The 23,998-nt window shown below is 43.2% G+C and overlaps 1 protein-coding gene across 1 annotated transcript in view; it reads right to left on the bottom strand.

Moving 5' to 3' along the window:
- Window positions 1–16,383: 16,383 nt before the first annotated feature.
- Window positions 16,384–23,998, bottom strand: part of LOC130111478 (protein kinase C-binding protein NELL1-like) — a 429,520-nt gene continuing 421,905 nt past the window's right edge. Inside the window, exons 18-20 of the mRNA XM_056278686.1 lie at window positions 20,543–20,719; window positions 18,182–18,406; window positions 16,384–16,434 (exon numbers count right to left, since the gene is read on the bottom strand). Of these exons, the coding sequence (XP_056134661.1) occupies window positions 16,384–16,434; window positions 18,182–18,406; window positions 20,543–20,719 (453 nt within the window). The remainder of the gene's footprint in view (window positions 16,435–18,181; window positions 18,407–20,542; window positions 20,720–23,998) is intronic.

Genomic DNA, 23,998 nt, shown 5'->3' on the forward strand with positions numbered 1-23,998 from the left:
ACCGGGGAAAAGGGAAACACAAGGGAAACAACTGGAGGCACGGCCGAGGCTGTGACATTTCCATTTGCTTCAAACAGCAGTGTGTCAGGGATTACAGCATTATGTAAAATGATCTTGAGTCTTAAATGATTAAAAACCCATCTCACATCATATCCGAATATGGATACAGCGATCCCGCTGAGTGTTTTAGTCTAAATGTTGCATGCCACTCGATATAACACAGAAAGAAAAGTAAGTTACGTCCTATTGTGAAAGAAAGGATGTAGCTTCATTTGTAATCCAGTCAGTTACGCACATCATTTGAACAAGTATCCCACTGTTTTCCTCGCAAGGAAATCATGGTCAAAGAAACTACATGTGGAAACCATATACTCTTATATTCTTAGCAGCTGAGGACCTTTAGACAAAAGGTCCTGAATAATAATAAAAACAGAACTTTTAATAAAGCTATTTACAGTGTACCAGTGACAAATTCACCTTTAATGTATCTTAAAAGATATATGATTGAGAAAAAATCCATATTGGTTCCAGGGGAGAGCGGCCTCAAAATATATGAAATTAAATGTGCTTTTAATAATGCACATATAAACAATAATCACACACACACACACACACACATACACACACACACACACACACACACACACACACACACACACACACACACACACACACACACACACACACACACACACACACACACACACCAAAGCTACACAAGGAAGCATATAAGGGAAGGTTTTATTAGTCCTAAAATCTTTTCCTGAGTAATTACAGCAAAAGAAAAAAAATTATGAGTTACATGCGTTCATATATGGGCAGCAGAAGACTGACAAATTGCTATAAAGCTAAGCTAAACGTAAGCTTTAAAGGTGCATGAGTTACAGCTTTTATTTTGTGTTTTTATCGAATTTTGGTATGACGCTAATTTTTCGACAGCAATAAAAAATAAAAAATAACTAAAAAACTAAAAAAAGGTGTTGGCTGTTGTACTTGTTGCATGGTGATTCTATAACATGCAATGAAGTGACTTAAAGCCATGATTATTTTCCCTTTGGTCATCCTGCACATACTATGGCTTACCTTAGGTGGCATAGTTACCATCATGAAACTGCAGTGGTGGTTTGCAGCTAGACTCTTGAATTTGGCACACATACATTTCCCCCTTGTGAACGGTTGTGCCTCTTGGAGCATAAATACTGCATATTTCCTGCTCGTTTTCATTATGTTTTTGCACACTCCTCATTAGTGGGCAATGACACATTTACTGTTGCCTCGTTGAATTGTACAAATGGTAAATTTGTGGCACATAAACCTGGTCCTTCACCACACACAGGCAACCGTGTGCAGTGGGGTGCCGGCAGCATGCAGCAAGACATATTCATGTGACCTGCTGCAGGGATCGGGTGGAAGGACAACCTGCATACCCTTGACACTTCATTGCACATGGCTCCTGTGCAAGGCCAGTGTCGTGGCTGTGGTTATGTTGATAGGTACAAACATTATGGTTTAACCTTGGTAAAAATCAAAGTTAGATATTTGTGAATCAAACACAAAAGCACTGGGGACTCTGTTTCACCTCACCGCTGTGATTTAGAGCGGCCAAAAACCTATGCAATTACAGCACTGGTATCGCATAGCTGTCATTAAATTATACAAAACAACCTTATTCACGACTGCAGCTTTAACAAGCTCCTGTAAATTGTGTCATACTGAATAAACTGCTGAGGCATGCTAGCAAAAGGAGCCGCAATGGTAATCACCTCTCCTAATCATGAATAAATTGAAAGGAATATAAGTTCCTCACTGAAACACGGTGTTAAATTTCTCATTGACTTAATTGGCAAGTTTTTTGTCAGTACTGAGGTGGTCAGTGAAAATGTTCCCTGTATGACTCCAAATGATGCTAGATGTTCACATGATTCAAGAAGTGAACCTGCACCTACTCTCTTTTAAAAGATATTCCTACCATGTACTGAGTTAATGCTGTCTGATAGGAGCCCTGTTGCAGCCAGTTATATTCTATCCAGGTACCTTTTTTTTACACCAAGGATTATTCATTAACTAAATGGGAGCTGCGTGAAGGCTGAAAGAAATAATAAATGAGTTATACTCCTAACTTTAACTTAATCATTCTTAGTGCTCGATGGTTATTTCTTTCCTGTCAGCAATCGCTCTGCAAGTGACGTTTTTTTTTAAATGTTGGATTACTGGATTAAAGAGAAACTCTTCATTTATTCCATGTATTTGATGAAAGGAGAAAGAGAGTGAGAGAGAGAGAGAGCAAGCGAGAGAGTTTTTGTTTGAGCCCGTCTCTTTTAATAACCTGCCTCTGAGGGAATAAAAGGAACCTCAAGCTGTTGAACGGCTGATTGTGAATGCATGTTTTTTTCTTTTTAATATAATAAGGGCCAGCTGCCTGCTTGGCTTATTATCCTAGTCGCCATACAGAGTGATAACCAAGCACATTACAAACCAGTGCATCTACTGTCACTTCCCAACACAACATGGTATTTCGAGAATTAATTTCTAAACAGAAAACAAACCCGGTACTTGTCGAACGGTAAACACAGGATGGCCATGCGCGCCGGGCTGCGTTGGCCTGTCTAATTCCAAATCTGTTTGTTTAATTGATAAATGTTGTCACTTAATAAGTTGTGACAGAAAATTAATGGTGCTGGTCATACATAGCGTGTTTGTGAAGGTCGGTGGGTGAGGTAGACATTTGATGGTCTGATTTATTTTTCCTCAGCTCAACAGCCAGAAGCCACAGCTTGAAACCATGTTAATGGTTAATTTTGGCTCATATAAAGACACTTTTGCCAGCATCCACTGAACCAAATAACCCAAAGAACTTGTGTGTAGGTCAGTGGCTTTGGCTTTGGCAGAACTGATTGACAACTGGCAACAGTTATGCTACCGTAGATCCCTTGTGTTATGGCATGAGGTCCAATCATTGTGCTGCCACTTCAGTTTTACAGAGCCTTATTTTCTTTTTCTGCAAGACTAGATGCATTTTCAGGACACATTCCTTGAAAGAATTTAATCTTATAGTGCCATAGGCTGTTAAGACACACGGCAGTTACTTTACACAATGCAATGCAGGGCTGTGCAGAGGTTGTGTAATAACATCACATCTCTCCCTACCACCTTCACCGAGTCTCATCTACGTGTAGCGAATTCGGGGGGCAGTCTGGGAGACCGTCGCCATGGCCGGGACGCGAACCTGTGTCTCCCGCTCCGCAAGCGACAACGTTAACCAGTCGACTAAAGGGTCTGACCAGCGAGCCAAGGACCAACGTGTCTACTTATCCATGCACGTTACACTACCCCCCTCCTTCGGGAAGCGCGTCCCCGCGCTTAAGCATATCAGCTCCTTCACGCCTCAGGGCGCCTACGCTTCCGATGGCCTTACGGTCGCCCCACCCCACTCCTGGTACCAAAGGAATCGTCTCATTCTGAGAGGATGACAAAAAGCTGCCGGGGGCACCGGGGGTCACTCGCAGACGGCCGAGGTCGATGGCTAACCGGCCAGCCGCGAAATGGGTGGGGGTTTTGCGGAGGTAAAAGGTCAAGAGAGGAGCCAGGATCCACGCCAAGCGGAGGCGGAGTCACTGGCCTCTGTGTCAGGGAGACGATAGTTTTAAAGGGAAAAAAAGAAAGAATACCCAAGATGCACTTGGATAACTTGCACGGAGTTACAATAAAAGTCCTCAACACTGCCACTTACTGGTCAAAACATGCAATGACAACCAAAACTATAAAAATACACTCACAATCTGCTTCACAATTTAACTACATCAAATGACATTTTACATGGCTTGACAGTGTAACAATTACATATATTAACAGTTAAACTATACTAAATTTTAAGTGGAAAATCATTTAACATATTTAACAGATTTACCACCCGGCTACATACGGCATCACATTTTTTTTTCTTTTGCGGTTCTTATGCATATGTGGAAATAGTGAGGAGACAGATGCAAAGGATGGGGCAGCGAGAGAGAGGGGGAAGACATATATCAAAGGAACACGGCCAAATTCAAACTCAGAAAATTATTGGGATTTTAGGCCAGAGCCAACATAAGAAGATAAGAACATAAGATAAACTTTCTTAATCCCCATGGGGAAATTCATCCTCCGCATGGGCAGCTGCCGTGCAGCGCCCGGGGACCAACTCCAGTTCTTTTACCATGCCTCGGTCAGGGGCCCAGACAGGAGGATTAACCCTATCACACATATCTTTGATGTAACATGGCACAAATCAACTCGGTGAGCCAACAGGATGCCCAAGATTCTGATGACTACATTTCGGTGCAATAAATTGCTACTGCTATTAATGACCGAACCAGAGGATCTAAAATCTCTACCTCACAAATAACAGGGAACTATGGTATTTACACTACCCTTTTAGAAGTAATAGGTCACATTTGATTCCGCACAAACACACTTCTTTCACATGCAATACAAAATGTATTACCTAATAAGTCACCTTTGTCCCCCCCAAAAAAATGTTAATATTGTAGCGACTTCGGGGGGCCGCCTGGAACCGCCGCAGCCAGAACTTGAACCCGGGTGGCCTGCACCACGGGCGAATGCGTTAACCAGTCGACTAAAGGGTCTGACCCGTTAGCCAGCGGCCAGTGAGTCTACTCATCCGTGGTCGTTACACTACCCCCCTCCTTCGGGAAGCGTGTCCCCCACGCTTCAGCATGCCAGCTCCCTCATGCCTCTGGGCGCACGCGCTTCCGATGGCCTCACGCTCTCCCCATCCCACTTCTGACACCAATGCAGCGAATTCGGGGGGGGGGGGGCGCCGGTAACCGCCGCAGCCGAGACGCGAACCCGGGTCGCCCGCACGACTGCGCCAACCAGTTGACTAAAGGGTTTAACCCATTAGCCAAGGGCCAGCGAGTCTACTCATCCGTGGTCGTTACAATATGTTGAAGGCAGGGAGAGTCATCCACTGCTCCTTTTTTTTTTGTTTTTTAACCCCCCCCCTTTTCTCCCCAATTGTACCTGGCCAATCACCCCACTCTCTGACCCGTCCCGGTCGCTGCTTCACCCCCTCTGCTGATTCGAAGAGGGCTGCAGACTACCACGTCTCCACTGATACATGTGGAGTCACCATTCGTTTCTTTTCACCTGACAGTGAGGAGTTTCACCACGGGGACGTAGCGCGTGGGAGGATCACGCAATTCCCCTCAGCTCCCCCTCCCCCCTGAACAGGCGCCCTGACTGACCAGAGGAGGCGCTAGTGCAGCGACCAGGACAAATACCCACGTCTGGCTTCCCAATCACGGACACGGCCAATTGTGTCTGTAGGGACGCCTGACCAAGCCGGAGGTAACAGCCACTGCTCCTACAATACATATAGATGCAATACATATGGATGCACATTTTGAACATGTCCTAGTTCTGAGTTACAAATCATCCTCAACGTTCGGCAGTGCTCAGGCCGTGGCTTGATACTGGCTAATCAAGTGTCCCAACAATGTTGTCCTCAAATATGCAGCGCGTGCTGTGACAAGGAGCATATTGCTGATACATGTTGATGTCTGTTTTAACGTACTACTCAAGCGTGGAGTACACAGCTGTCAAGAGCAAGGCAAGAGGTCAAGTCGAGAGGTGGCAGTCATGGTTTCTGGTCCAACAACCAGTGGCTCCAAGCACTTCTACTTGAAACACCTCCATACCATTTCATCCCCACCTGCAAACGTTACCCTCAGGACAACACATCCCAGCAGGAGCCATCCACCAGGTATCCTCCACACCACAGCTCACCAGGTGTCTGATTTGAGGGGTTCATATTGTGATTAACTGTTCCATAGCTCAGCTTTTAAACAATCTAAAGTCCAGGTTTGTGTGCTCAAGACGCAGTTTTCTTTTTGGTCAGTTGTCAGTGGCTCATGTGCTGCTGTTCAGTGGTGGACATTCATGTCAGGCAAATTGCCTATGGGCTGTGGAGACACTAACTGGTGGTCATGTAACATTTTGCAGTCTAGTCCTCTCAATGTGCATCAAACTTAATCAGTAGGAATTGATTCATTAACTGCATCTTCCCCTTCAGTCTTCTATTTCATCAATTTCATCATGACACTGCAGACAGTCGCTTTTAGAAATTCAGTTGCGCTGCATTGACATGTCTTCAAAGATAAACTACGTGCATATTTTCAATATTCTGTTTTCACACAACTATAGGGGTGGGGAAGTTAGTTGAAAAGTATCTCTCAGCCCTACACTTTGTGATTGTGTGACATCAAAAGAAGACAAAAAGAAGCTTTCAGATTGATGGGAGAATGAGGAGGAAGCTGCAGCCGGCCCCATCAGTCACTGGGTGTAATAGAAAAGTTGGGATTATTTGTCAATATATATACACAGTCAGAAGTATAGAAAAGCCTCTCAAATATGTATAGTAGCATACAACAGCTATAAACATAGATAAGTTGATAGACTGATGAACATAGACAGATACTGAATGACAGACATGGATTCACAAACATTTGACATGTGGCAACATAACAGCAGCAAGGGCCATGCATTTATATTATAAACACAGACACAAACACAATGCACATACCCTGCCGCTAGGCTGTGTGTGTGTGTGTGTGTGTGTGTGTGTGTGTGTGTGTGTGTGTGTGTGTGTGTGTGTGTGTGTGTGTGTAAATAAACACTTAGCCATTTCATCTGACCACAGGTCAATAGCAGCAGTGCAGTCCTGTCACTGTCTCAGCCTCACTCTGTAATTACACACCAATTGATTGGTCAGGATGCCAATAAGGCATTTAAGCAGCTTAATCTACCCTGTGTTAACATGAGGCATAAAATGATAACACAAATTTATTCTCACCTCAAAGCAAATGTGGGGGATGGGGGCTTGTATTTTTTTCCCCCTGCATTACAATTCTGCTGTGGGCCTCCTCATGAAAGGGAATGAAGCATGGGATCAATACAGGTGACTGATAACCCACGAAAAAAAAAACCCATCAACAAAACACTCTTCTACAGTATCTAGCAGAAAAATGATGGCCTCCGTTCAGCCATTCCACACCAGAAAATCTGTTAGGGGATTAACCCCCCCCCCAAAAAACCCCAAACAAAACACACAAAAAAACAAACAAAAAACATCTATTGTAATCAAATTACCGCTGACAGAATTAATCTTAGCAAATTGAGAGAAATTCTGCACCTAATTTGAAAGTTATTATGTGGATTTCCCATTTCAATCTATTCATGCATAGATGAAGGCCGTAATTTCAAACAGCAACTCAACTAGAATCCCCATTTCCCCACATACTGCCTCCCCAGCACCATCTATACAACAGATGAGAGCGGCTGGTGAGGGAGACCTTCCATCACTGCTGCGGCGATCTTGTGGTTCCAGCCTATGAATGGTAAGCATCTCTGGGTGGAGTGGAGGCGGCCCGGGGCCACCTCTCAACATCCCTGTGAAAGACAGAGAGCAGCGAACAGACCACACCCCTGACAAATGACTGATAGGCAGGTTAACTGGCTGGACCATCCCCCCCCCCAACCCCCCTCCACATTGCATGAGTTATTCTGTCTCTGGAGAGCATTATGGCCCTTACGGCAATTCAGTTGACTAAGATAAAAGCATTCATTTTCAAAAAAAAAAGATGGATGCAGGTGAAAAAAACAGTGCTGTGTTAGGGCTGGCACATGGTAACAGTTCTTTTTATATTAAAAGTGAATTTTGTCTGGTATTTATGTATTGGCTTTTGTGTGTGCATGTGTGTACGTGCAACTCAGTTCTGGGGCTGCCTTTCATGTAAAACAGTAGATTCTGTGTTGCAGAGCTTTCACATCAGTCATGAAGCGCCTTCAAAAGAGTGACTTTACCTCTTTCTTTTCACAGCACAGGAGCGCTCTATTAAGGCATCAAAGGGATGTGCTTATCTTTACTGTACTACAGCCTTTCATACAATTCCAATGGGACATGAAAAATGGCAATACTGATGGAGGCAGAAACATAAAACAGATTCCAGGAGTCTGTCCCAACGCTGAGAGCTGATTTTTCATATTTTATGGCACAGAAACACAGCTTTTACTTTTGCTGCCAGTGGATGGCGTGATTGCTAATGTTTTTTTTTCTCTTTTCCCCCAGACAACTAGTAATCCGATGTCTGTCTTGTTTATTTTCCACTCAGTCCATCACAAATGTGAGCCACCACCCCGCGACACCTGGACATCGAAGGCCAAGTCCCCCGCCAGCCAACGGGAGGGTTTGACCCCTGTGATCCATCACGCCAGGCTGACATCATCACAACATTAATGAGCATTTTGAAGCCAAACATGCACAGCAGTAAAGTAAACAACTAAAATATTTATTAACTGAGGAATTTACAGCAAACTCTTATCACGACACAGTCTTTAGTCAAATGACACTTAACCCTTTGAGTACATTTAGGTTGACAAGTCTGGATTTGGGGAACTAAACAATGAACAAACCAATGTGGGTGGGGGTGGGGGGTTAATCTTCTATTCAAAAACAAGAACAAGCACATTGGGATCTAGAAGGTTCCAAAAACTGATTCTTTTTAAAAAGTCAAACATTGAAGGGGAACACCGGCTTGCTTTGTCTAAGATGCAAAAATTTTCCGATAAGAATAAAATTAACATTTTCATTTTCAACATTTTTTTTTTAGAAGTGTACATAATTTTATTTTCTCTAACTCTCGCGAAGAGGTATTCAGTTTATTTCATATACACAGCAGTGTTTACAAAAAAATGGCCATGGTTCAGCAGTTCAAGGTGTTTGCCCGTTCCCGGGGCCTCCAGGGCAATGCTTAATTTGTACACAAGGTCCTGCACCATCACGTGGGGGGTGATCCAGTGGTTCGACTTTAAAGACAAGGTGAAACGACTTTAAGAGTGTGTCTTGCTTCCAAAATGTGATGTACATCCAAATAAACAGGATATCAGGGTGGGAAAAAATGTGGGGATGGATGTGATTGGATCCTTCCACATTTGATTGGACATTGCACGTTTTACGATACCATTGGTTATAAAGTTGCTTCCTGCCAACTTGGTGACATGATCACAAAGCTTTGGCTGTTTTAGAGGAAGTTATGGTGTAAAATGAGTAAAAACTGATTTTCTTTTTTTTTTTAACCCCCCCCCCTTTCTCCCTAATTGTATCTGGCCAATTACCCCACTCTTCCGAGCTGTCCCGGTTGCTGTTCCACTCCCTCTGCTGATCTGGGCAGGGCTGCAGACTACCACACGCCTCCTCCGATACATGTGGAGTCACCAGCTGTTTCTTTTCACCTGACAGTGAAGTTTCGCCAGGGGGACATAGCAAAGAATCATGCCATTCCCCCTCCCCCCGAACAGGCATCCCGATCGACCAGAGGAGGCGCTAATGCAGCAACCAAGGACACTTACCCACATGTTTGTAGGCAACGGAATAGACCACTAGACTACCCAGATGCTCCCCAAAACCTATTTTTTTCCGTTTTTTTGCTGTAAGTTGTTGAATAGATTCATGATGTGACTGGGGATATGAGCCAACCTTGTAAAAAAAAAAAAAGTCAATCTTGATTTCATGTTGTCTTTAAAGGGAAAGGTCCCAGACAGTATTATTATATCTGGTGGCCCGCACGTTACACATATTGTCATGATATAATCATATCTTTAACATTATTAAACATATATGTCATACTGAGGGTCGATTTAAATTGTGTAGAACCTTTATTGCAACCCTCAATTTAGCCTTCAAACTAAATCAACTTCTAACAGCACAACACAAATACCCAGATGCTCGGCATACTGTATGAGAAAATTCACAGTGCACCAGCAATCACCCATTAACCAGAGTGGACTATCGAACCATTTACAAGTAAATTTATACATACTCCGACACAAACACAAACATAAGGGGCCGATGACCAAAATTGCCTTTTGGCCATCACGACACCTGCACTGAATTTCAGCTGTGGTACGTTGACTTTGACAGAGGCAGGTATCGCTCACAGACGTGTCAAGTGATTATGCTACGAGCATGATGCTAGCTACGACTAAGTTAATTACCCGTTGAGAGACAAACCAAAGTCTTTTAGAGGGAGGGAAATAGAAAATATTAGCTACTGGCCCCTTTTCTAGAATTTGAAATAGGATACAAAAATTAACTTTGCTTGCCAGAAGAGGAATGGGATTACCGTAAACAGGTGTCAAATCGCAGGAGGTCCAAAACAGAAAGGTGCCGAATCCTGTTCCGGCAGGATCCGCCACAAATTAAGCAATGCTCCTGGGGCAGAGGATTTTGGCCTGGCACAGATCTAAAACTTCCCAAGTCCTACAGTGTCAAAGGTTAGATTTAAAGAACTACATCAATCAGAAATCTGCATACCCAGGCAAGTCAAATCCATAACCAAGTCTGCTGATGGTGAGGAGACATTAATATGGTAAATACTAAAAGGGTTAAGGCAAGAATACAAAAATAAGGAAATAGTAAAAACAATAGAAATGTTGCTCTTCTCAAACAATCAACTAGTAATGCTCAGGTCCTAAGAAGCTGTGCTAGTGAGAATTATTCACATAGTTGTACTCTCTTTACAGAATTGTTGACTTTACACAATATTTACAGCAAAAGAGAACCTATCCCACAAAAAGAAAACCATTCACTAAAATGAACACAATTTATTCATGAACACAATAAAGATGATTAAAAAACTGTATAGTCTTATCACAATGTCAGTATGTAAAAATGTTTACACACAGACAAGAAATCGTGATCTACAGTAGTCATAATTCATATCAAATCAATAAACAGCAATCTCAAAATCTTGTTTTCAGTCATCTTTTGTACAAATGCCTGGTTTGAATTACCGTGTTAAAATTCCAATGGAGAGCTGATAAAGGTACCATTTTACAACACTTGTTTCTTTTTCTCATGGGTATGTTTTTCACAGTTGACAGTTTCAGTTTTACTAGAGCCATTGCTATTATGGTGCAGAATACACAGAGAATGCTCACAGACAGAGAGGATACACTTAATGCAAATAAAAGAGGAAAAGTAAAAAGAGAGTGAATGGACACTTAGTGTGTGGGCACCTGTGTGAGGTCCGACCATTGTGATGTGCAGCCTGCCTGGCTACTCACCTCTGTCCTGACAATCCCACTGGTTTGTAAACACTAACAACAACAACAACACCAACAGCAACAACAACAATATCAACAACAAAAGAAATGTCGCTTAAATGGTTAAGTGACAAAGATGGACAAATGGGAGAAGACAGTGAGAGGACAGGACGGTGGGCGTGAGATGAAAGAAGAAAGGTGGACCAAGTGGGAAGAGTTTGAGGGTAATGGAGTTGGGTTTACTTTACATTAATAATGTTTACGCGTACGACAAATGGCTGTCACGTGTAACCAGCGGTCGCTTGGCGCATTGCTTGTGCACCGCCTCCAAGTAGCATTCATTTTGGAGCTGAAAGATGCAATTGAGCCGAGCACTGGGCGTGGAGCTGCTGGTTCCCGAATGAGTTTTCCCATTCAATCCACGCATTGGAAATTCCTCTTTTAACAATTACCGCAGTAATACTCAACACAGAAACACGGAAGTGTCATGGATTATTAAGCATTACTACATATCGTTATTTTATGGCCGTCGGTTATAAAAAGTGTAAACTACTAAAAAGACTCATTGGCCAGTGGATCGGCCCCCTTTAGTCGAGCGGTTAGCGATGTCGCCTCGTGGTGCAGTATAACCGAACCAGATTCGATGCGGGAGGGAGCGGACATATGCTGTTACATTGGTCGCAGCTCCTAGCCTCTTTCAGATTCAGACAACTTTATTTATCCCAGAAGGCAATTCAGTTTTCACAATCTACCCAGACTATACACAAAAACCATACACAAAATAAAATAAAATAAAAAAAAATAAAAAAGGCGACTCTCCAATAATGGACTTTACAAGTTGATTATTCTCCAGCCGCCGCGTCACGGGATTATTTTGCCGTCGGTGTTGCTGACCGAGTGGGTCCGTGTTTGAACCACTGCGGCGCTTTGTGGACGGGCGGAAGATCGGTGAGCTCCGCGGGTTCTGAGTTTTGCTGGATCTGTGGCGGCAGAAGATAAGCTAACGAGCTAAATTAGCCTCGCCTCGAAAGGGAGGGGGAAAAATCCAATTAGTTAGCTACATGGACTAACATCTGCTAGTCGGCTAACCGGCTCGTCAAATTCAATTTTCTTGCCTGCCATGTGATTCTTTTACATGGTGTTGCCTCTTTTATGTTTGTTTATTCATTTTGGATATCTTTGTCGGAAATATTTTTGATTTCCTTTGGGCAGAATGGAAAGGTGGAGACTCGCCGGGGACAACTTTGGCCTGAAAGTTTGTAGAGCCCTCACTTGATTTCAGATCCGAAAGGAAACGGTACTGCGACAAGACGGGGGGGGGGACCCCCCGTGGTACGGAGCTATGACACCTACACCGTTTAACAAACTACTGCAGGCGTCAATGACATTCGGCACTTCCTCGGGCTGTTGTTAGGAGCTAGCATGCTAACCACCTAAACTGAACATCGTCTAGCTAACTTCAACCACTGGCCAACTTTTCTTTGCGCTAGCGACCCTTAGCTAGTTGATCGAAATGTCATTAGCTTAGCTCCATAACTTGCTAGCCCATTTCCCACGGTGCTACGTTCCTGCCAGTCGAGAAGCGGTCATTCCCACGCACTGACAGGATTTCAAAAGACTTGTATCTTAAAAACAAGGGACCTTAGACTGCTGCTAGCTAGTCGCCAACTAGCTGGCTGACGAAGGTAGCCGCTGACGTGGGACGGCTTAACTGTCGTCCTGGTAGCCGGCTAGCGGTGGGCAACGACTGGAAATCTACCCGAAACATCAGCTGGTGAGAAAGGAATACCGTTTTCACAACTTTAAATGCTCAATAGACATTAAAGACTTTTCACATTCTTCCCAACCCCCCATTTTTGGCGATTTATTAATCCATTAAAAATGTCAACAAGGACCCCACTGTGGCAAGTAATTGAAAATTCGACCGGACAGGACTCCAAGTCGTCCTTTGGCCGTGCCAGCATATCACGCTGTCAGAACTCCGTTGCCACAACAGCGGACGACCCGCTCCACATCGGTAACTATCGGCTCCAGAAGACCATCAGCAAGGGCAACTTGCCAAGGTCAAACTGGCACGACATGTCCTCACCGGCAAAGAGGTGGCTGTAAAAATCATGTATAAGACACAGCTCAACTCCTCCAGTGTGCAAAAGCGCTTCCGGGAGAGGGTAACTAATGTAACCTACTAAAGACTCGCTGGAGGTTCGGACCCCTTTAGTCAAGCGGTTAGCGATGTCGCCTCGTGCAGTACAACCCCGATTCGAATCCCGCAGTGGGCGGAAACATGCGTCGGTTACATTGGTGGCAGCGGTGGGATCCGGAAGTGTCCGGAAGCATGCAGATCCTCATTAGTCTCTTCGGAGCGCGGGAATAAAGAAGCGCGAGCGCGCTTCCGGGAGAGGGTGACTACTCTAAACCAGAGCCCTAGAAAGAGAGTTGCGTCAATGAGGGGCCAGAACGCGAGAGGGTCACGTGGTTCATGTAGCCGCCGAATAGTTCCAAACGAAGCTTGGCGGGTCATTTAAATGAACTGCTTAACCGCGATTTCTGGTAACTAGTAACCAATACTTTCAGATTTTTACATTTATATATAGATATAGATATATTCCAACGTGACACATTCTATGCGCATGTGTAGGAACATTATTATTGCGATAATGTTTTTAGAATTGCTATAATTTCCTCTGAAAAGGAAGAATGTGGACAGTAAACTGGCTAATTTTACTTACGTTCTTAACTACCTTCTTACCTGTAAGTTAACCTTTGATTAATGCGAGAAACATACCTTCGCCATAGAAATCCTATTGCCCCGGGTCGCACTGTTTGGAACTATCCGGGGCTCCCATGATCCGCCATTGCTGTTAAATAATTGGCCCATTGACGTCTACGGAGTTGACGTAACTCTCTTTTTCTAGGGCTCTGCTATAAACTACTAAAAAGACTCTGGCCGATTGGCCAGGGGGTTAGCCCCAGGGGTCAGCCTCCTTTAGTTGAGCGGTTAGCGATGATTTGAATCCTGCAGCGGGCGAAAATATGCTCGGCTACAAAAGTTTCGACTTCGTTTCTGAGAAATCACTGTTTTCAGCTTGTTTGGTATGTTAAACATCCATTAGCCTCAACAGTCGTAAATATGAAGGAAAAAAACAAGACAAAACTCAAGTTAATGCTACCTAATCATTCAAATCTACTGCTCCTTCACAGAATAAGTCAAAGGAAAGCAGTAGATTGCAGTTTGATGCACTTCATACCAGTAGCGGCCATCAGGAACAAAACAATGCAACATAATTCTTGCTGAATTGATCAAAATTATTGAGGAATTAGCTTATCCTAAGAGTTTAGCTAGCTACAAAGCTTTGACAGTGTGAGAAACAGAATTTTAAGCTCCGTGATTGGATGTTTCTTCAATGCATTGACTCCGGGACTCGTAGTTGACGTATCTCCTAAAGTCGTGTATCTCTGACTTGTTTTCAAGGAACCAGAAATATTTCAACATGTTTCCTATTATTTATGCTGACGATTCGGCTGGGAGAGTTTCACAACCATCTGAGCGTTAGAAATGCTTGTATGGCCAGTCACATGACATTGTCTATGGGAAAAATGAATGAGCTTTTTCTTCTGGGAACCAAGGCCCTCTGATATAACTAACGCCACTTCTCTACTCTATACCCACAGAAACCGTGGGGGCAGTATACAGGCAGTAACCATTAGTTTATGTCCAGCGACATAACACATGCTTGACAGATGGCAGAACCATTAGAAGAGCATCTAACAGAGCTTGTGCCTTACCTGCCCCCTAGTGGATGTACCTTTTCAATCTCCAGTCAGTCAAAAAAGTACGCAGATGAGTATGTGAATAATGCTGCTCGTGTGGCACATACTCTACGTACGTGTAGCATAAATGAAGAATACTTTTGGCCAAAGAGCAGAGGAAAGGATGGAACAGGAGAATAGAGGAGAGGAGAGGAGTGAGGGAGGTGAAGGATGAACAGAATGTATGAACTGGATGCGGGAAGAGCACCGAACGCCCTGGTTTAGTAAGCCTGCCCATCGATAAACAGGTGTGACCCCTTATGACCTCCAGGAATACTCACATCCAGGCAGATGGGACTCATGTAATTATCCCTGCTCTCTGTCTCTGTCTTTGTTTCGTTCTCTCTCTCTAACTTGTTCAGTCTTCCGCTCTCTCTCCTCCCTTAGGAGTAAATATGCTAATGCTGGCACCTCAGAACTGCGGGGAGTGTGTCTTCCATGAGGTGTCTTCTGCATGTGGAATGAGCAGCCATGTCGTGTGGTTTGTGTGAAGACCCTGGGCGGGCGGGGGGGGGCAGGAACACACTGCTATTGGGTCGGGCTGCAAGAATCTACTGCATTGTGCGCTATTATTCCATTTTCACACACCTCTGAAGTCACCTCTGTCCCGCCATATCTACCCCACGGACTGCCACGGCACAGAAGCGGAAGCTCAAGAAAGAAAAACTAGAGTATTGCTGACAAAACTGCTGATGGTGCACCAAAAGCAGCCATGGAAAAACACAGTGGTCACCCTCGAAAAAGTGATTCTCAAGCTCAAGGTGACTAACTGATTTTACTGGAGGTTAAATAGATCAAAAGAAAAAGAAAGACGCACATGACTTGGTGAGACCAGCTGTTGCTACTCTATGGAACCCAGCAGTGAAGCGTCATCAGGTACACAGAAACATTTAACCTCAAAGCTGTTCCATGTGGCTGAACATGAGTAGCGGATTCCCTTTTCAATGATAAACTGTGACACTTGGCTGCTTGTTTGCGGCACTGAATGTGAAAACAAGACAAAATGGAAAATGACAGAAATGTGCTGAAATGGACACACTGTGAATGAGCATATACACAGTGGCTGTCGTGTGTGTGACTAGGGGGTACAACTGAATGTGTATCAGAGTGATTACTCTCTCACACACACACACACACACACACACACACACACACACACTCCCCTAAGATGTCGTCACAGCTATAGCATATAAACCCAAACCACTGCCTTAGTATCCAGTCTGTCCATTGTCTGTTACTGCAAATCTGTTTATGCGTGTGTGTGTGTGTGTGTGTGTGTGTGTGTGTGTGTGTGTGCATGCGCATGCGCATGCTGGCAGGCATGCACATGTGAAAGTGTGCATGTGAATCAAAGGTAAGAGTCCTCCGATGGATTAAGTGTGGCAGTCCTGGAGAGAAGCGAAGGAAATGAGAAGGCAAAGAGGAGGAGAGAGGAGAGGAAGAGAGAAGGTCTTCCCTCAGATGAGTGTTTCAGTTGTTCTGCAGACAGTCAAGATCCACTGAGCAACACAAGTTTCCATTCTGACCACAGCAGCATGAATGGGTAGGAAAAAGGACATTAAAGTATGAGAGTCACATTATTCATAACTTAATTACATTTTATATTGTTAAGACATACTATTTAGGCATGTGGTTGTAGCCATGCAAAGGCATTCACATTGACTTTACTTTGTAAATGTTAAGCCCTCCTCACATTGAAAGGGACTTCAGAAAGGCCTGCAACATCCAAAAAAGTGGAAAGTTCAATCACAGCTTTGGAGAATGACTCAATAGGGCTACATATTTAGGATTTTATCATGGATCACAATAAAAAACACTCACAAAAAGTTATCGTGGTGAATTTTCGATATTGGGATAATCGTAAATGGGGGTAATCATGAATATCCTCACGAGTGACTTGAAAAAGCTGTCTAGCTCTTTCCCTCCCTCTCTGAACTGCATGCTGGGAGAGTTCCAGGAGCTGTCACTACCCGATCTCAGTGGTAGATGTGAGTCACACATGCGCGAGCATAAACGGTTGGACTGTACTGTTTCTACCTTTGGAGATTTTTTCCATCTGTCTTTTCTGCATAATCAGGTAAATGTTTCTTGTTTGATGGCTGATTGGTGACTGTCCTGCTGTTTTTTGCTGATTGTTTTGCAGAGGAATGGCATCCTCTGAGACGCCACCTCCATCCATCCGTCACGAGATCCGGATAGTCCCACTGGAGCCCAGAGTAATGGTGGAGGAGGTTTTGTTGGTCATGGGAGATCAAGTTGTCATTGTGATTACCTGCTGGGTATTGGCGAGAGCCTGATGCCTTGTCCACATGACAGTTTGTAAAACGAACATTTTCCTCTACATTTTGGCCTCTCATCTACATGCAAACTGTGTTTAGGTCACTAAAATGGAGATATTTCAAAACGGAGGGGGAAAATATCCATTTAGAAAAACATCCATATATGTGTGGTCAAGGCCTGAATCTGTCTGTTTGTTTTTCACTAAAAAGGGTGTTCACTAAAAAAAAAAAAGTCCAATCTGTGTTGCAATAAAAATATTTGTTTCTTAACAAATTGTAAGGTAAAGTTATTCCAGTATATTTTAGTACCATGTTAAGCGTTTTTGGCATATTTTGATGATTATCTGGATAATATCATGAATTGCAATTATTTTGGCCAGGATAATCGTGACATAAAATTTTCATATCGTTCCACCCCTATGCAGCAGAACTAATAACAAATATGGCAGCAGTGGTGTATGGTAATAGGGTAGTTGTATCAGGGAAGCCAAATTATAGAACAAATAGACACATGACACCAGTGAAGCGCATGCGCTGACTGTTGTCATGGACTTACAATGTAATGTTATGACTTTGTCTGTTCTGCCATTATTGTTGAGAGCTTTTCTGACAGCATCTGAACTGACTTGTTCCCATGGAGCAGTCTCCATTGCCATGATTGGACAATCTACTATTTAGACAGGCTCACCTTTGAAAATGTTCAGTGGAGGCCAGACCTTATCTCCCAATGAAGATAAATGTGATCGACCCCTGAGATGTGAGATCAATGAGGTCTGACTTGCCAGACTATGTCTCTGAGTATAAAAGCACAGATCTGGTGTAAGGAGATGAAGCCGCCATGAGCTATGCTTTCTTTGCATGTGTTCTAGTTCTAGTGTGTGTGTGTGTGTGTGTGTGTGTGTGTGTGTGTGTGTGTGTGTATGCTTGCCTGTTTGTGTGTACTATTAATGTTGCTGAGTATAATGCTCCCATGAGTGACTTCTGCTTACCTTACACTTGCAAGTGGTACAGGGTGTGTTAGGCATATGCCATGTATCACCACTGAGGCGCATGATGCCCGCGGGGTCCTGGCAGGTTTGCCGAATGTCATAGGAGAGGTTGTCGGCCAGGCATGGATCTGTGATGCAGCGCGGGCAGCACTCACCCTCCATCACTGCTGTGTATTCACACATCAGCACCGGGCAGACAAGGGGCCAGCAGTCCACCTCCCCCTCCTGCAGACAGACAGAGGGACAGAGCCCAAGAGAGAGAGACAGAGAGGTGGTGAAGTAGAGTTAAGTAAGTTAAAATGGAAAGAAAGAGGATAGCAAGCAAAAAGTAAGAAACAGAGGAAGATGGAAAGAAAGGAAAAAATTCGCAACAGTGAGCATGTTACTTGTTCTCTATGCATAATCCTGTAGACCTGTACACCTGAGGAGCTGTGGAGGTCGCGTGCTGAAAATGCCTCATCTCTAATTAGAGGTCCTAATTGGTGGAGCTGCTGGGTGGAAGGCAACAATAGCAAACAAACACATCCTTACATAAGTGCGCGCACACACACACACACACACACACACACACACATAGCCTTGCCTGGACAAAACAAATCAAGAGTCATCTAACAAACAAAAGCGGTCCAAAGCTTTATACTGAATAGATGATTCTATCAGAAGCTTTCATTTCATCAAGCTTCTCTTTATCTATCCATTCACGGACAGCATCATCTGGACTAGCTCAGCCTTGCCATTGTTGGCCAGAGTTAATATCTGTTAGATATTCATGGTCAACAAACCACTAGGATCACTCCGTACAAACAACTGGGGCATCATGAATAATAAAAAAATAACCCCAAAAAACAAAAACCCTCGTTTTCTCTTTGATGAGCTTTGCGTTCTTTAGTTTTGTTTTCCAATTCACTTTATTTTATTAATTTTACTTTTCCCTAAGGTAAGATATTGCCTGAACTTAAAAGTTTTAACTTTTTATATGGAACTGGTGAAGATTGTCTTGTTATTTTTTTATCCTTTTTCTGTGTTTTATCATTTTAAGTGTGGAAATACTATATTATGTCTATGCTATAACAGATGACACTAAAGTACTTTCACATAAATGTGGATCTTTAACCTGTGGACATTTATCTCTTTCAAACGGTACAGTGTGTGTTGAGTGTGAACGTTTCTCGTCACAAATGAGGAAGAGTGGTCACTTTGGGCACAAGTGACTAAACTTAATAGCTACAGCCGGTAAACCCCGAGTTAGATGTAAATGGTTGTTGGTTGTCCCATGTTGATTCCATATTTATTTCTCATGAAACTTGCTAAGTCCTGCCAAGGAAATGGAAAAAGCACATGGCAGGAAAGCGGACATTTGATGAAAATCACTGTAGATGAAGTTGGCTGAGAAAAAGAGGGCTGTAACTTGAAGGCATTTATTTGCATTAAAAATGAAGGAATGCGAAATGGTATGATGGCAAGTGCTGAGGTGCATACATTGTCAGTGTCAGAGCTAGAAAATATGCATAGCCTCCAAAATCCCTTCCTTGCCAGAGCCAAAGCAGTCCTCACCCCTCACCATACGTAGCTATTTTACACAGTATCGCTCCCAAATTTCAGGTTTGATAGACTGTAAGGTACATCAGCTGTGAATGTTTCATTTCCTACATTATTAACAGAGGGCTCCTTGAATGAGATATCCAACACTTACCTTGCCAAATCACACTAAAACTGTTTGGATGGATAAATTGCACTCTGGGTGAGTAGAAAACGATTTTATTTTTTTTTGTATTTAGGATGAACTGAAACCTTTAGATATATTTAATCATATTTAAGAAGACATAAATGTATGTACATCTATCTATCTATCCATCCAACGTCTAAAATTCGCCATTATTATATATATTAATGTTTTCTCTATTGTTCAGCATTGTATGGAAATATCCCCCTAATACATCCACTTAGCAGACTCAACAAAGCTATGCCTGTGATAACTTCTGTCTGCGTAGAATACAGAATGTAATAACCCTGATCTAAATGTTCTCATAAACCTCCAGAGACCAATATGAGTAGGCCTATGGCGAAATGAAATTAAGTCACACTTTACAGTGTTTCTTCAGTTTTATATGATGACACAGAAGAGAAAAATAGAGCTATGATGACTGTGTGCCAGTCAGCGTGAATATATTTAAAACGTGTGTCTGTATGTTTGAGTGTGTGGTCCTGTGAGCATGTTTGCGTGTGTTGTTTACAAACAAGCATGCAACAAAATCATGGCAAGATTAGAATTAGTGTAACTTTCTGTGTGTGTGTGTGTGTGTGTGTGTGTGTGTGTGTGTGTGTATGCGTTTGTGTTTGTGTGTGTGCGTGCATACTGACCATGCAGCGGCACTGCTGGCAGCCGTAGAGCCAGGACCCTCCGCTGCGGTACAGTGTGCGTCCGCTCTGATCCAGACACTGGCTGCTGGGCCTGTTGTCACAGCCGGGACAGCAGAGCAGGTCTTCATCTGGGTCGCCACAGTCACAGGGTCTCCGCCTGCAGTATGTCTGGCCATCCTAACCACCAAATGTCACATAGGGATCAGTAGGGAAACAGATGTGGCCGTGTCAGTTTATGGGTGAAAAGCTGAAACCAAGCCAGGAAGCCTTTTGGGGAGGACAGACTTTGTGATAGCCACTGAATACTGCTGTTGACAGGGGATTATTCAAAGCCATTTTACCTGCAGCATAATTCAGGTTTAGTAGTAACTATATATTGTATAGTGTGAACACTACATAGTAGAGAGCCACTATTTCTTTTTTCTTTGTCAATGCAAATTTATCAGATTTAATCTTATGTCCAAAGACACCCTCCTTTGTAATTCCATACATCCATAGACTTTAGTGACAATATCCAACAATTGCATTAATTCAAGATGCATTATGACAGTGGAGACAAGGACCTGGCTTTGCTTGCCAGAGCCCGTTATCTGTGTGATTTTGTCCGTGTGTAGGTTTTGTTCATGAAGGTTTTGATTTGGTTTTCTTTGGTACTTTTGGGCAGAGCGAATCGGTTTTGTCTTTCAGTTCAAGGTAGTCCAGCAGAGGAGATTTGGTTGCGGCTCAAATTTGAGAAGCTCGTGCGCACAGGTTGGTATTTTGGAGCCAAGTTCTTCCAGTTGGGAGTTTCATCAAGTTTGTTATTTCAGTCATATTTTGGTGGACATGGTGAGAGGATTTGTGTCAGGGGCAACATTTAGGCTTTTTCAGGGGAGCTGCCAGTTTTTTTGGTCGCTTTTGCCATACTACCAGGCTCTAGTGAATACATTTCCAAAACTACTTACTGCCATGGGTGGATTACTGAACAGGCCTACCGGGCCCAAGGGCTCAGGCAGCCTCCAAGTCAGAGCCTCTCCGTGAAGTTGCCGTTATTATCTTTGCATTTCTTGTCGCATAGTCAAAGAGCTTAGTCATTCATGTTTATAACTGAGCCCCCAAAGTCCTACTGAAAATCTGAAGTAAAGTGCAGGTGAATGTACATGTCTTAGTTAATATGCTGTTTGTGTGAATTGTCGGTATATGTGCTGTAAAGCCTGTTGAGGTACAGGTGAATTTAGTTATTCTGCTGGTGGTTGTAAGTCAATGCCCTGCCGGGGGGCTTTTACGCATCTGTGCCCAGGGGCCTATTGTCTCATAATCCGGCTATGCTTACTGCATGAAGACTAAGGTCAAGTTTATGCAGTACGTTTTGGGTAGCCACTTGGTTAGAAATTTGTTAGATGGGATGCTCCTTTATTGAGGCCTCCCTTTTCTCTCAAGAAATCATCCTTTTTTATATACAAAGAACATCAATATTTTAAAAGTTTTATATCACTTGTCTTGAATTTTGTTTTACGGCTAAGGGTCACAGTTAAACAACGTGTCAGATCCAATTCCTGGTATATGAAAACTTACAAGGTAAATAAAATGGAATTTGATTCTGAAGTCCCAAGTCAAAATTCTCTCCCCTCTATTAGTGCTGTGAATGGAGCATGAATATATTTTAGGTGTGGTGTCAGACATGATGTGAAATACATAGGAAACCACAGAGATCTATGAGCCTTTCCAAGGAACCTTGTCGCTATCTCTCTGGCCAGTTAAAAACTTTATGGTCCATTTTACTCTGCACACCCAGCATAGGTGAGCCTGGGGACTGGAGTGTAATGGAGATGTAAAAATCTTTTTTAAAATAGCTGTTACAAAATGTATGGGGGCTATCAAATTATCCTGCATGCTATTAAAAGAGCAATATACAGCCAATGTTTTATTGATGCATATTGTCCCGGTACAGTAAGCAGTAAGTCTCATGATGCTAATAATCGCTGATCTTTAATGGCCTTGGGCTTTACGGTTATGACCAGAGTTCCTGGGAAGTAATTATATTGTTGTTGCATTGTATTTAATTCCCCAATCCTGGCTAACGGCAGACTGTTAATTTCAAGCCCTCAAACACAACTAAGAACGGGCTCAGATACTGCAAGAGCTGCGTTGTTGTGTTAACCACAATTTACATCATTAGTACAATCATTCAACTCAGCGGCTCGGTGGTTAGCACCGCTACCTCACAGCACAGAAGGGTACACAGGTTTTGGTTTGATTCAAGCCCCTTCAAACTGAGTTTGCATCTTCTCGCTGTGCTAAGATGGATTTCTTCAAGGTACTCCACTTTCCTCCACAGTCCAAAAACTTGCATGTTACTTCTTAGTGACAAATGTGACTGATGATTACAGATGACTAGGGATGTGAGGGGATACCAGTATGATGGTATATTATGATATTTAAATATGAAATAGCACTACCATAAATTTAATATAATACCATGGTAGTAGATCACGTGGCATTCACTTGATTAAAATCACGTGGTTTTCATGTGGGGAAAAAATTATTCCATCAGTTACCCTACAAAAACGTCTAGATAACCTAAATTGAACAATTCAACACTAGACCTGGGGTGTCTGCAAATGTCATTTAATGCTGCAAGGCTCTTCTTGCATTTCGTTTTGTTTACAGTGTGATTGTGCACATGCAGACGGTTCCCCTGCTTGTCTGCTGCACTGACTCGGCACCTATTGCATGCCTATCTGTCCTGGAAGAGGGGTCCCTCTTCTTCTTTTCTCATCTGGATGGAGGTCTAATGATAGGGGGTGTTGTACATTGCACAGAATGTAATTTTGATTTTAAAGCAGTCTGGGATAAAATAGTGATTTAGGGCAATACAAATAAAGCTGACTTGACCTAATGTCCCTCAAAGTTCCTAAGTTAGTGCTGCTCATTTGACAGTTCTGTTTTTCTGATTATTATCACTTTCAATTATTGAAAGCAGGCCTAGCCTTGTGTTGTCTACATTCATGGTTATTGACTTAAACATACAATTACAATGTGTAAACGATATTCAGCTGCATTTGTTTTGCTTTGTTTTTCAATTACAATGGTACAAAAACCTGAAAAGAGCCATACTATAAACAGATTACATTGTAAACTTTTGGATGATACTTTTTTAGCTTAAAAAGTAAAATCCCAGGGCGGTTGGATAGAGTAACGGTCTATTCTGTTGCCTACCAACATGGGGATCGCTGGTTCGAATCCCCGCGTTACCTCCAGCTTGGTGGGGCGTCCCTACAGACACAATTGGTCGTGTCTGCGGGTGGGAAGCTGGATGTGGGTATGTGTCCTGGTTGCTGCACTAGCGCCTCCTCTGGTCGGTCGGGGCACCTGTTTGGGGGGAGGGGGAATAGTGTGATCCTCCCACGCGCTACGTCGCCCTGGCGAAATGCCTCACTGTCAGGTGAAAAGAGGCGGCTGATGACTCCACATGTA

Source organism: Lampris incognitus, chromosome 4 (assembly GCF_029633865.1).
Source record: "Lampris incognitus isolate fLamInc1 chromosome 4, fLamInc1.hap2, whole genome shotgun sequence".
NCBI lineage: Eukaryota > Metazoa > Chordata > Actinopteri > Lampriformes > Lampridae > Lampris > Lampris incognitus.